The sequence below is a fragment of the Rana temporaria genome, chromosome 2 (genome assembly GCF_905171775.1).
Source record: "Rana temporaria chromosome 2, aRanTem1.1, whole genome shotgun sequence".
Lineage (NCBI taxonomy): Eukaryota > Metazoa > Chordata > Amphibia > Anura > Ranidae > Rana > Rana temporaria.
The window spans coordinates 316,999,958-317,013,167 of record NC_053490.1 but is presented as its reverse complement, the minus strand read 5'-3'; the positions used below and the strand labels follow the sequence as shown (position 1 = coordinate 317,013,167).

The following is a 13,210-nucleotide window of genomic DNA, read 5'->3' as shown; positions in this document are numbered from 1 at the left end:
AGCAACAATTCTTTTTTTTAAATCCTCAGAGGGTTCTTTGCCATGAGGTCACATTTTGAACTTCTAGTGATCAGTATGAGAGAGTAAGAGCGATAACACCACATGTAACCTACCTGCTGCCCATTTACACATGTGACCTTGTAACACTAACAAGTCACATGACACCGGGGAGGAAAAATGACTAATTGAGCCCAATTTGGACATTTTCACTTAGAGGTGTACTCACTTTTGTTGCCAGCGGTTTAGACATTAATGGCTGTGTGTTGAGTTATTTTGAGGGGGCAGCACATTTACGCTGTTATACAAGCTGTACACTCACTACTTTACATTGTAGCAAAGTGTAATTTCTTCAGTGTTGTCACAAGAATAGGTATAATTAAATATTTAGAAAAATGTGTTGGCACTGATGGGCACTAATAGGCAGCACTGGAGAGCACTGAAAGGTGGCACTAGTGAGGACTGATATACAGCACTTATTGGCAGCACTGATGGGCACTAATTGGCAGCACTGATGGGCACTGATAGGTGGCACTGTTGGGCCCGCACTGATTATCAGGACACTGATTATCAGTACCCTGAGTATAAGTGCAGATGTCCCCTTTCACATTAGCTGGTTACTGGATCTCTCCTCACGCAATGAAAGGAATGCCAATAACATTTCAAGTGTGTTTACATTGTGATCAGCTGTGATCAGCTGTGCTGCCCTCCAAGAACTGACCGACCACGCTGTAGCCGTCATGTTGCTGTAGCGCGGTCGGGAAGTGGTTAAGGACATGAGTCCCAGACATATGGGACTGGATTACCCATAGCAAAAGGACCAAAAAATGTGGGCCCGCTGATATGTTCACACCAGCCTATATGCTCTTCAGCATCATATTGAGGAGTACCCACAAACCAGCCCATAAAGACATGGGAAGTTTTTGGATAATGTAACCAAAGAATTGGGATGGTCCCAATTTTGGAGTCGAACGTAGGTTCGACTTGAACATCGGGTGTTCGCAGAAGAACCGTACATATGAGACGTTTGCGGCAAATTCGAGCACCCCATAATGGACTGCAAAATTGACAGCTGCTGATTGGCCAAAGCATGCACCTGACCTGCATGCTTTGGCCAATCACAGCACGATCTGATGATTGGCCAAAGGCAGGGTGCATGTTAAAGAAGCAACATAGAAAAGGAAATGTAAATAAAGTGGAAAATGTGGATATCAAAATTGTTTTATTTTTATTTTTTTATTGATTATTTTAGTAATTCTGTATACAGTATTTTTATGGCAACCTTGTCCTTGTAAACCTATATTTTGATGTTATGTGCTATTCACTCTTTTTTGTAAGTGTCCAGCTGTGCCTGTACTTTTGAACTCTAGTAATACCCTGGCTCTACCAATTCTGAAAATGCTAAAAGGTTTGTTTTGAGTGGTCATTTCTGATGTAAATAGTACTTTTCTACTCTAAAGTTATTAAATGCATGACAAAGGCTCACCTGGTAGAAGAAGCTGGCTCAGTCGCCTGCCTCTGTATTCTTGTGCGCTTAATGATGTGTTCCTTCATGGACATCTGGACCTCTGCTGGTATATCTGGTGAGGTGTGACTGATTTTAACAGCTGCCTCCAAGAAGCCAAAGTTGCTTGCATCCTTCAGCTTGTCTGCCATGGCTTCCTTGTCACTGGCGAACCCGGTGAAGGTTGACACGTTCTGCGGTGCTGCTGCTGCCGAGTTAGATGACACTGCCTTGTTCCTCCAGGGCACCCACCACAGCTTCCAAAAGAGAAAGAGAAAAACTGCCACCAGGGCCAGGCCACACACAATAACTATCACTGCAAGGAGGCTGACGGACAGGTCTACAGGGGTAAAAATAGCAGGAAGTGACATTGACAGAGAAGAGGAGGGAGGACATGAGACAACACCAGGGGCAGCAGAGAGAAAAGAGGGGAAAAGAAAAGAATGGTAGTGAGAAAAGTGTCAAGGTTCGAAGAAAACAAAAAGATGACAAAACTAAGTATTTCAAGATTAATTAAGTGGGTGTTTAAGCTCGCCAACCATGTGTGAAGAAAAGAAAAAGACAATGCAGGCTATTCATGAACATGGTATGAATACTAAATAATTTGAGTCATCAAATTAAATAATATATCAGTTCTGTAAAAAGTTCAAGTAATATGTTAAGTCTGTGTTACTTAATTATCCTCTGTTCCTTCTACAACTTCTGCTTCATGCTTTGACTGGGAGGCATTACTAAAAAGATCATTACACATTTCAAATTCTGTCATGGGACTCTTGATTCTAGAAGTGGAGGTACTAAACACAGCAAATCAGATTCCAAATGTCAATGTTTTTGTGCAGACACAACATAAAAAATAAATTATGTATTGGTTCTGATGGGTGAACCTGCTGAGAAGCTTGTCTTTCGGCCATGCATATATGAATAGATAAGGGTAAGAACTGGTTCTCCTAATTAGGTAGGAATACCAGTTCAAATATATCACCTATAATTGCTAAGGGCAACACAGTTTACCTTTTGCTCTAGTTGTATGCTTAATCTTGTGGAATACCTTTTTAGCAAGAAGATGTTTTTTTTATTTTTTTATATCAGGTTACACTTTTGTATAGCACATTTTTGCACCACCTAACCTAATTATACTTTGGGCTGGCAAAGTAGCTGAACAATGTTGAACAACAACATCGCTTACATAAATACAATTATTACAAATTGTAAAAGATCTGTACTAAAATAACTATGTTTTACACCTTCATGCTTTCTCCTGTTATATGTGTAGGATATATCAAATGTATAAAAGTACATCATACTCATTTTTAAAGGTGTTGTCACTATATATCCTAAAGAGAAACTGAAAAAGCTGTGCCCAAAAGAGACAGACACACCATCAATTACTTACCATGCCATGTTCTGCACTGTTTCTCTGTGCAGAGGCAGACATGGTTTTTCTTCCTCATGTCAGAAGCACCAGTGCGGAGAACAGTGAACAGCATAGCGGTAACAATACCCAATTACAATCCAACTATCCTGAAAGCTGCTAGAAGAATATGCAGAAACCTCCCTGTGCAACTTTTAGTATTCTTTAAAGGGAGAGGCTCTTTTAGAATGAGATTTGTTATGAACAAAGAGGTGAGTGATTGAAATTTCTGTCAAGTTTCAGTGCCTGCCTGTTGTTTTTTTTTTGTGTGTGTTTTCCAATCGCTTAATGTCCTGGTGACGCAACAGAAATGAAAGTATAATGCCATAATAACACTAATCAATCTTAGAAATACTCCCTCCCCCTTCCTAACACACATTCTGACTAACCAATGTAATAAAAATGTGCATACTTACCTATTTTCTTATGCCTCTTATCTGGTCACATGCTCTCCCCTGTGTCACCCTGCGGCTGGCTGCAGGGTGAGGGCAGAGTATAGACAATGAATGATAAATTCTTGAGCGGTGATGTCACCGATATATCTAAATTGGCTATCCATTGTGGGCACTCCCTGCTCTACCCTGAAGTTGCCATTGGCTGAGAACAGGGGAGCTGATCACGTTACTGGACAGGAACAGCCTGAAAATAAGTAAGCAAATGCATCTTTCTTACACAGTTTAGTCAGAACAGGTGTTATGCCTCGTACACAGGATCTGGTTTCCCAGCAGACTTTTTACTGCCAGGAAACCCGAGGGGAAAGCCGAAAACCGGCTCGGCGGCTTTTCCCCCCTACACACGGCCAGCTTTCCTGGCAGGAAAACTGCCATGAGAGCTTTGGCTGGGAAACCCGGCCGTGTGTATGCTCCCCCGCAGGCTTTACCCATAGGAAAACTGCCGGGTTAAAAAACGAAACTCGGCGGAAAAAAAGGAAACATGTTCTAATTTATCCCACTGCGATTCCCGGTGGTTTTCCTGTCGGGAAAACTGCCATGAAGCATACACACGGCCAGTTTTCCTGGCCAAAAGCTGTCATGGCAGTTTTCCCGATGGGAAAACTGGTCGTGTGTACGAGGCTTCAGGAGGGGAGGGATCATTTTTAGTATTAGTGTTATCTCGGAATTCTAGTTCAAGGATATTCTCTAACTAGTGTTTTTTAGTACTCCCTATTCTACTAAGTGCTTTTATTGCAGCTTGTTTTGTCAGTGTTTTCTCTTTGTCCTCATTTCCTGTTTAGAAAAACAGAAGTGAAGAGAAATCTCTCAAGCCAAAAACCCTGACTACTGACTGTTCTAACCCCCTCACACTATCCAAAACTAAAAAAAACTTTCCGGCTTGAGTCCCAATGCAATCATAAATGAAGTAGCATATGGCCCATTTTGATACATTTAAATGTCAATATATGGTACCTGAAATGCTTTTGGTCCTAATTAAAGTAACCATCTGGGTCAGGGTAAAACCCTTTAGGAAGGTCCTCTGCAATTGGACGGATATTCTACTCACCTCTTTGGTAGTCTGTGTCTCCTTCCTCCCCTCAGTTCCAGTGTTGCAACCTGTGTCAGCACCTCCTGGAGTGTTAGTTGTGTATTTTCCCTGCTTCCCCAGAGTTTCATACTCAGATCCCTATGTCACTGCTGAGTCTTGTAGTGACATAGGGCCACAGTGCAGGACATAGGCATCCAACAATTCTGGAAGTGTTAACTACTGGAGCATCTGGTGGAGGCTGCAGTGCTATAACAGAGTTGAGGTGGGAGACATGGGTCACCAGAGAGGTGAGTATAATACCTATTATATTGCTTGCCACATTGCTTCGACCAGTTTACTTTAATAATAAACTGCAAGGATTTGGGAAAACTTAATTGCAGATTCTGACATACTTCTATGATTAAGTTACTGCCTCCCCACCCCTTGTCCCCTTGTAGCTGTTAAAATGTTTCAAAATAAGCACCTAGGATGATTTTCATGTACTATAATATGTGCTTATGTTCTGTGTTGTAAGAAAAAAATGCATTCACAGCATTCTCTTTGATGTTTACACACTTCTCAGAAGTTGGACTAATAGTGCAGTAGATCATACCAATGAACCAAGTCCCCTAAAATAAATATAAAAGAGTTAGCTTCATGAGGTTTGTTTCATTAGAACATGTGTTGCAATTGAGAAAAGAAAAGAAAAAAGTGGATAGAGGGAGATATTTGTCCCTCAAAATTCCCAGCGCAAATGAACAATCTAATGTATAATAAAGGAAAAAGAAGAAAGAAAAAAAATTGAGGGGTATACACTGAGAATTTTTGAGGGCTATACACTTGCCCTCTATCACTCCCCCCCCCCTTTTTTTTATATACACATTAGATTGTTCACTTGCACTGGGTATATTTCCTCTTTATATCCCTCCCTGTTGTCTAAGGAAGGAAAGGGATTTTTTTTCCCTCCATATATTTATGTGTGTGTGTGTATATATATATATATATATATATATATATATATATATATGGGCCTGGATGGGGAAGCCTTCTTAGGCCTCGTGCCTTTTTTAACTGATGGTGTGTACGCACGACGGACCATCAATCAGCTTCATAGGTTAACCTGGGACAACGGTCCTTCAGACCGTTGTCCTCTGGTTAACCTATCGTGTATACGAGGCCTAAAAGTGATTTTTTTTTTTCATACTCCTCTTTTTTTTCCTCCTTTTATATATATATATATATAGGCTGGATGGGAAAGCCTCCCTAAAATATTATACACTTAATTAGATATCACCCCCTTTGTTTTTTTTTGTTATATATATATATATATATATATATATATATATATATATATAAATATAGGCCTGGTTGGGAAGCCTTCTTAAAGTAATATACACTTTAACTAGATATCACTCACATTTTGGTGTTTTTTTTAATACACATTAGATTGCTCACTTGCACTGCGTACTGTATCTCTTTTTTATATTCCTTCTCTCTTATTAGGGAAGGAAAGGAATATATTCCCCCCTTTTTTTTATTTTTTCTCTTTTCATATATATATATAGGCCGGATGGGAAAGCCTCCCTAAATAATAAACACTTAATTAGATATCACCCCCTTTCTTTCCATATATATATATATATATATATATATATATATATATATATATATATATATATATATATATATATATATATATATATATACATAGGCCTGGATGGGAAGCCTTCTTAAAGTAATATACACTTTAACTAGATATCACTTTTGTGGTGTTTTTTTTCTCATACACATTAGATTGCTCACTTGCACTGCGTTTATCTCTTTTTTATATTCCTTCTCTCTTATTAGGGAAAGAAAGGAATATATTCCCCCCTTTTTTTATTTCTCATATATATATATATATATATATATATATATATATATATATATATAGGCTGGATGGGAAAGCCTCCCTAAAGTAATAATACACTTAACTAGATATCACCCCTTTTTTTTTCTCTCTCTCTCTCATTCTCCCTCTCTTCCTCTTTGATAGAGGGGGAAGACGAGGGAGACAAGGATTCTCTCCCCAGTATTTCTCTCTCCCTTGTGTTCCTTTTCCTATATCTCTGTCCCTGTCTTGTCCCTTTTTCTCTTGTCCCTATCCCCCTCCAATCTATTATTGACATTTTGTCTATCTTAGACAGAGCAGCCAGGGGATATAGGATTAGGGATAAAGTACATAGGGTAAGGGGATATCCCATTATAAGAACAACAATTATTATAAATATTAATCAAATATTATGAAGGGGTTATATTGAGACCATCTATGTCTGTTTGTACTATCAGTGTTTTTAAATAATTTGTATCTATTTATTTATTTGTTTGTATGTATTGTGGAAAAAAGATAAATAAAGAGAATTTTTTTTTTAAAAAAAAAGAACATGTGTTGCACTGGGATTTTGACCTTTATTCTATGTCTATAGGCGTGCCACATTGCATACAAATGCTGAAGATAATTTGATCTCAGGTTCTGTACTCAGGGCTGGGAGAGAACCAAGTACAACACCATCAACAGATACTTTTAAGCTACACTTTCCACATTAGCTAAAGCAAGTCATGGGTGCTTGCGAATAGAACTAATGTAGAATGGATTTTTTTATTTCCTGGTATGGTAATATGTTGTAGAAATGACTCATGCTGACCAAGTTCAACCATTTTTTTTTAAATAAAGTGTGAATCTGAAGACTATAGATATTGATGTCTTGTCATGATTTAACAAGCAATAAAGAGCTTTAAAACAAGCCATGCCTGACCTCTCTAGCTAATTGCACTGTAAAGTTATTCAATATCAAAGATATTAAAACTTTACACCCTAAGGCCCCTTTCACATGGGTACCTCCGTGTCAGTTTCAGTTTGTTAAGTCAGTTTAGAAACACATGTTTGAGACTTTAAATGGCAACAGTACTATAGCTTAATGAATTGGAATTTGGAGTACTTTATAAAAAAATATACAAAAAATATTTATTATATCACAAAATAAAAAAACATGCTATTTAAACCTGAGAATGCTATTCAAAGATATAGGTAGGTTACAGTAATACATCACAACATTTCCATTGGAGAATGGCAAGTATAAAGATCCAGATATTGCACACCCAACCCAACTTGTAAAGAATGTAGAATGTTAAAAAAAAAAAATGGCAATTTCTTCTACTTTATTTCCCTCGAACAGGTGTTTGTTGATGTTGCTAATTGATATGCGATATGTTGTATTCTTTGTGGTATTCTTAATGTTAAGTTTCCATTATAGAACATTGCTCCCAGTTCTCTACATTGTATACATCCCTGAAGAAGATTATGAAAGCAAATATCTGGAGCTTTATGCTTGACATTCTCCTATGGAAATTGTATGACGTATAACTGTAATCTACTATTATCTTTGAATAGCCTTTTCAGCTTTGTATAGCATGTTTTTATATTTTGTGACATGGGTAATAAAGTTTTTTTGTATAATTTTATATAAAGTACTGAAAATTACAATTCATTATGCAATAGTACTGCTGCCATTCAAAGTCCCATTTATGAGGGTTTCTGTTCCACATACTAGCAATTCAGGGATGTGGGCAACCATCAGCTACATTTGACTTCAAAATTTAGAAACATGTGTTTTTAGTATTTAAATAAAGGACTGGCAGGCTGCTAAGATTCTGGTGCAATAGAAAGTAATAAGAAAAGAGCCAATATTTCAGTTCCTCTATTGTGAACTTTAAAGATTACTTTCTTCAAAGTGCCTATAGCTACAGAAGTGAAGAAGGGCTTGTATCAACATGCTTTTGCTGCTCCTCCAGAATATGTAAATACTTTAATGTGCATAGTTTGGACAGTTCCCATCAAAGTAAATAAGCTGCTGTACATGCCACTGTAATATATATAAAAAAAATGTAATCTATTTTTCTATATGTCCTAAGTTATATCAGCAATGGGTAACCACAAGCACTTCCTTTCCTAGAGCAACAACACATACTTAGTTGGGCTGTGGCCTTGTCAATTTTTCCTGTGCACTCCTGAGTAACTATAGGCAGCTGCTGCAATAAACTTTCTGTAGTCTTTAAACTAAAACAGTACATATGCTGCTGCTAAAGCACACACACATTCACATAACATGCACAAAGGAAGGGAAAATTGTATATATATTTTTTTTTACAAAAAAAATAAACCGTGCTATTTTGCTGACAGTGAAGTATACCGTACTTTTATGAGAGATTCATTCCACTTCAATTAAAAACACATTACAACCTCGACACACTAAATCTACAATACATCCTAGAGTAAAGATATAGGGCCAGATTCACGTAGAACTGCGGCGGCGTAACGTATTGTAGTTACACCGCCGCAAGTTTTCATCGCAAGTGCCTGATTCACAAAGCACTTGCAATGAAAACCTATGCTGGCGGCCTCCGGCGTAAGCCTGCGTAATTTAAAAGGGCGTGTGCCATTTAAATTAGGCGCGCTCCCGCACCGGACCTACTGCGCATGCTCCGTTTTGAAATTCCCGCCGTGCTTTGCGCGAACTGACGTAATTTTTCCGATCGGCGACGTGCGTAGCATACTTCCGTATTCCCGGACGTCTTACGCAAATGACGTGAATTTTTCAAATTCGACGCGGGAACGATGGCCACACTTTATACAGCACATACGTGTGCTGTGTAAAGTTAAGGCACCAAAAACGACGACTAACTTTGCGACGGGAAACTAGACTAGCGGCGATGTAGCGAATGCAAAAAAACGTTGTGGATCGCCGTAACTCCTAATTTGCATACCCGACGCTGGTTTACGATGCAAACTCCCCCCAGCGGCGGCCGCGGTACTGCATCCTAAGATCCGACAGTGTAAAACAATTACACCTGTCGGATCTTAGGGATATCTATGCGTAACTGATTCTATGAATCAGTCACATAGATACTCTGAGAGATACGACGGAGTATCTGAGATACTCCGTCATATCTCCTTTGTGAATCTGGCCCATAAACCCTTTTAAAACATGGTCCGATTTTCTGTAACAGGGAAAAAAGTTTTAATAATCCCCAAAGCTAATAGGATATTCCCTGGATCAACATTCTGCAGTGTTTTTCTGATAAATAGCAATAGCCAGATAGGACTCATTCACATAATTTTGATGTGTTTTCTGTCCTATGTTTTTTCCATTCAAATCAATCGAATTTCCTAAAAATGTTCATCAATGCACATCAATGTTCATTGCCATGAGTTTATTAGTGCACTGCATTGCACTTTACTTTGACATTAGCATGGGACATAACATAATTCAACACACATTCACAATGTTGATGTATGCCAACAAGCATTTTAACATGCATTAACATATGTTTAGATGCATTTCTATTTATTTCACTGGAAAATGCATTAGGCAAAAACGTAAAGAAGTGATCCCAGCCTTTAGTGCATTTAGTTAAAGGGGTTGTAAACCTTTGTTTTTTTATTAAAGTAGTTGTAAAGTCAGAAGGTTTTTTATCTTAATGCATTCTATGCATTAAGATAAAAAAGCCTGCTGTGTGCAGCAACCCCCCTCGGCCCCCCTAATACTTACCTGAGCCCCATCTCTGTGCAGCGATGTCCATGTGTATCTCAGGCATTGGCTCCTGATTGGTTGAGACACAGCTGCAGCGCCATTGGCTCCCGCTGCTGTCAATCAAAGTCAGCAAATCAGGAGAGAGAGGGGGCGGGGGCAGAACCACAGCTCAGTGTCTGAATGGACACACGTAGCTGGAGCTTAGCTTAGGTGCCCACTTAGCAAGCTGCTTGCTGTGGCGGCACTCAACAGGAGGGAGGGGCCAGGAGCACAGAAGAGGGACTCGAGGAGAACAGGATCTGGGCTGCTTTGTGCAAATCCACTGCAAGTATAACATGTTTGTTATTTTTATAGAAAAAAAAAACAAGACTTTATAATCACTTTAAAAATAACAAACATGCCTATACTTACCTGCTCTGTGCAGTTGCTTTGCACAGTGCAGCCATGATCCTCTTTTTTCTGGGGAGCCCCGCCAGCACTCCCAGCCCCTCCTCTTTATTGGATGCCGCCATGAAAAGCTGCTTACCCTGGGGCCATCCAATGCGGGCTCACTCCCGAATCATACTGCATTGTCTATTGACAACTGGACTCGGCCCTGCCCCCACCCCCACTCCCGTGTCACTGGATTTGATTGACAGCAGCAGAAGCCAATGACTCCTGCTGTTATCAATTTGTCCAATAAGAAGAGAGACAGAGGCTGGAGCCGCTGTGCACATCGCTGGATCATATCAGGCTCCGGTAAGAGGGGGGGTCTGGGGGGAGCTGCAGCATAAGTTTTTTCAGGTGAATGCATTCAGGTGAAAAACCTTTAGGCTATACTCCTGTTGAAGACCATTCAACACTTTCCTAGCTCTTATGCCACGTACACACGGTCGGAATTTCTGATGAAAAAAGTCAGACGGATATTTTTCATCAGATATTCCGACCGTGTGTATGCCCCATCGGACATTTTCCGTCGGAAATTCCGACTGACTTAGAAAGAGAACATGTTTGGAAATTCCGTTCGTCTGTATGGAATTCCGACGGAGAAAAAAACATGCATGCTTGCATTTTTCTAGGCTCGTCGTAGTGTTGTATATCACTGCATTTTTGACGGTCGAAATTTGGTGTGTCCGTGTGTATGCAAGACAGCTTGAGCGGAATACTGTCGGGAAAACCCGTCGGCATTTATTCCGACGGGTGTACGCGGCATTACAGAAGGGAACACTTTCTGTATGCCTGTAAAGGTTAAATCTCTTATCCTCCAGACATAAAGAGTGTTCCTGTGCCAATTAAATTGATGACACTTTAGGTTTTAATATAATGTTTCCCTTTAACTAGTCTTGAAAAAATAAATTAAAAACTAGTTGTTATGATAATTAAGTGTATACTCTTGTGTATTTTACCTACAAAACAGCTCAGAGAATATATTTATCTTGTAAATCTTATGTGTTATACGTTTTTAAGCAATTAAAAAAAAGAGAAAAAAAATACTTGGATATTTAGCTATATATTTTGAATCATTAGTTTGATGACAGGAACTGAACTGTATTTTCAGGCACTTAACTATCTATTTGTACACCATGGTGTAAAGTGTACATGCGAGACTCTTTGTTCCTAACGAGCAATATTCTTAATATACTTTTCTTATATGCTAAAAGATACAGCCTTGCTTTTAATTCTTTCCTCATTTTTTTTTTTTTTTTGTCTATTACCATGTTAATAGGATTTTGTAAACCATAATTTCTTTGGTACAGGCTTTAATGACTAAGCAAACCTATTGAGGCTATTAGTCCATAAACAGTGAAAACATGTTAATTTGTACACCACATAAAATCAAGTAAAATGGGGACAAATAGGGGATGGGTTTAATACTCATTCCCAAAGCTCACCAGGCAAAAAAAACAAAAACCCTTTATTTGTAGACAGTAGCTATGACTATTACAGTATACATTATAGTGCCTATAGTATTCTTTAAAGTGAACTGATTAAAAAAGAAAGTGGATGCTGCCATAGCTGACTGTAGTGATTCTCGGCTTGGCTCTCAGTTGTTACAGATTTTTATACAGAGTTTGCGTTGCAGCCACATATTACCCTGATTGAATCAAGTAAATATTGCTGTGAAGGGTACATGTTTCAGCAGTTTTTATAACCCGTTTTACATTTATTTTTTATTAAAAGTTTAGAAAACTGCAAGTTACAGTTACTCCCTGTCTGATATTAAAGCCTATTGCCTCTAGACTTTTACCATAAATCTATGGAATTAACACATGGCTTCAATTAATACTGTTTTTTTTATGTGGGTTTCCCCTGAGACATTCTTAGTATAACCACATTGTTTGAAATATGTCATGATGAAGTATTTGAACACCTTCTTCACCCGTAGGACAGGTTTAAACTCCGATTAACATATTACATGCACATAAACTGTTTGGTAGAAAGAATGAGGAATATATATGGAAAGATTCTTATGCTGTACCTACAATATTTATTTGCACAGTCTTCTATACAGCGGTTACCCTCCTTCCAAATGTGATTTTATTCAAAAATAAAGGCCACTTCCTAGCAAGACTTTTCAAGTATTGTACTTTCTAGAGCTGGTAACAAAGAAATGGAGAAAAGGGAGCACATTTGAGATTGTGACCACCCCATCCCTGTTTAGTTTAAATGTAATATTAGGCAGCATTGTTGGTTAACCGGCATTTAGGGAATACTGTCCCTTTAAATATGGAGATTTTTGGATTCAGTGGGAACCAATTGAAATCCTTGGAATGCTGCAGACAAATGGGATCGGGCTATATAAGGGCAGCTGGAAAGGGGCTTGCCCTCTTTCCCAGTCGCCAGAACAAGAAGAATAGAGCTCCCTCCTGCCTCAGTCATGTGCACTGTTATGTGGTCGAGTCTCCCTAGATTCCTAGGGGAGACTGGTTGACTGGTTATGTTCTAGTCAATATCTGGTACTGCTGCTTTAGTTCTCAAAACTGAGCAGTAAAACTGTGGTTTCATTGAATTTATGCTATCAGTTAAAGTGTTAGTAAAGGAAAAAAAATGTTTCATTTAAAATAACAAACATGTTATACTTACCTCCACTGTGCAGTTCGTTTTGCACAGAGTGGCCCCGATCCACATCTTCTGGGGTCCCTCGGCCGCTGTCTCTGGTCCTCCCCGCAAGTACTGACCACAGTCATGCGAAAGAGCTTGCATGATGGTGAGTAATTGTGGATGCGCTCCCGTGATACAGCGAGAGGCCATAGTCGTTCACTGTATCACTCAGCCCCGCCCCTTCGG

General features: G+C 39.0%; 1 protein-coding gene across 1 annotated transcript in view; it reads right to left on the bottom strand.

Moving 5' to 3' along the window:
- SYT6 (synaptotagmin 6) overlaps positions 1 to 2,004 on the bottom strand; it is a 208,419-nt gene extending 206,415 nt beyond the window's left edge. Inside the window, exon 1 of the mRNA XM_040337447.1 lies at positions 1,484 to 2,004. Coding sequence (XP_040193381.1) covers positions 1,484 to 1,872 — 389 coding nt within the window. The 5' untranslated portion in view covers positions 1,873 to 2,004. The remainder of the gene's footprint in view (positions 1 to 1,483) is intronic.
- Between the last annotated feature and the right edge of the window lie 11,206 nt (positions 2,005 to 13,210).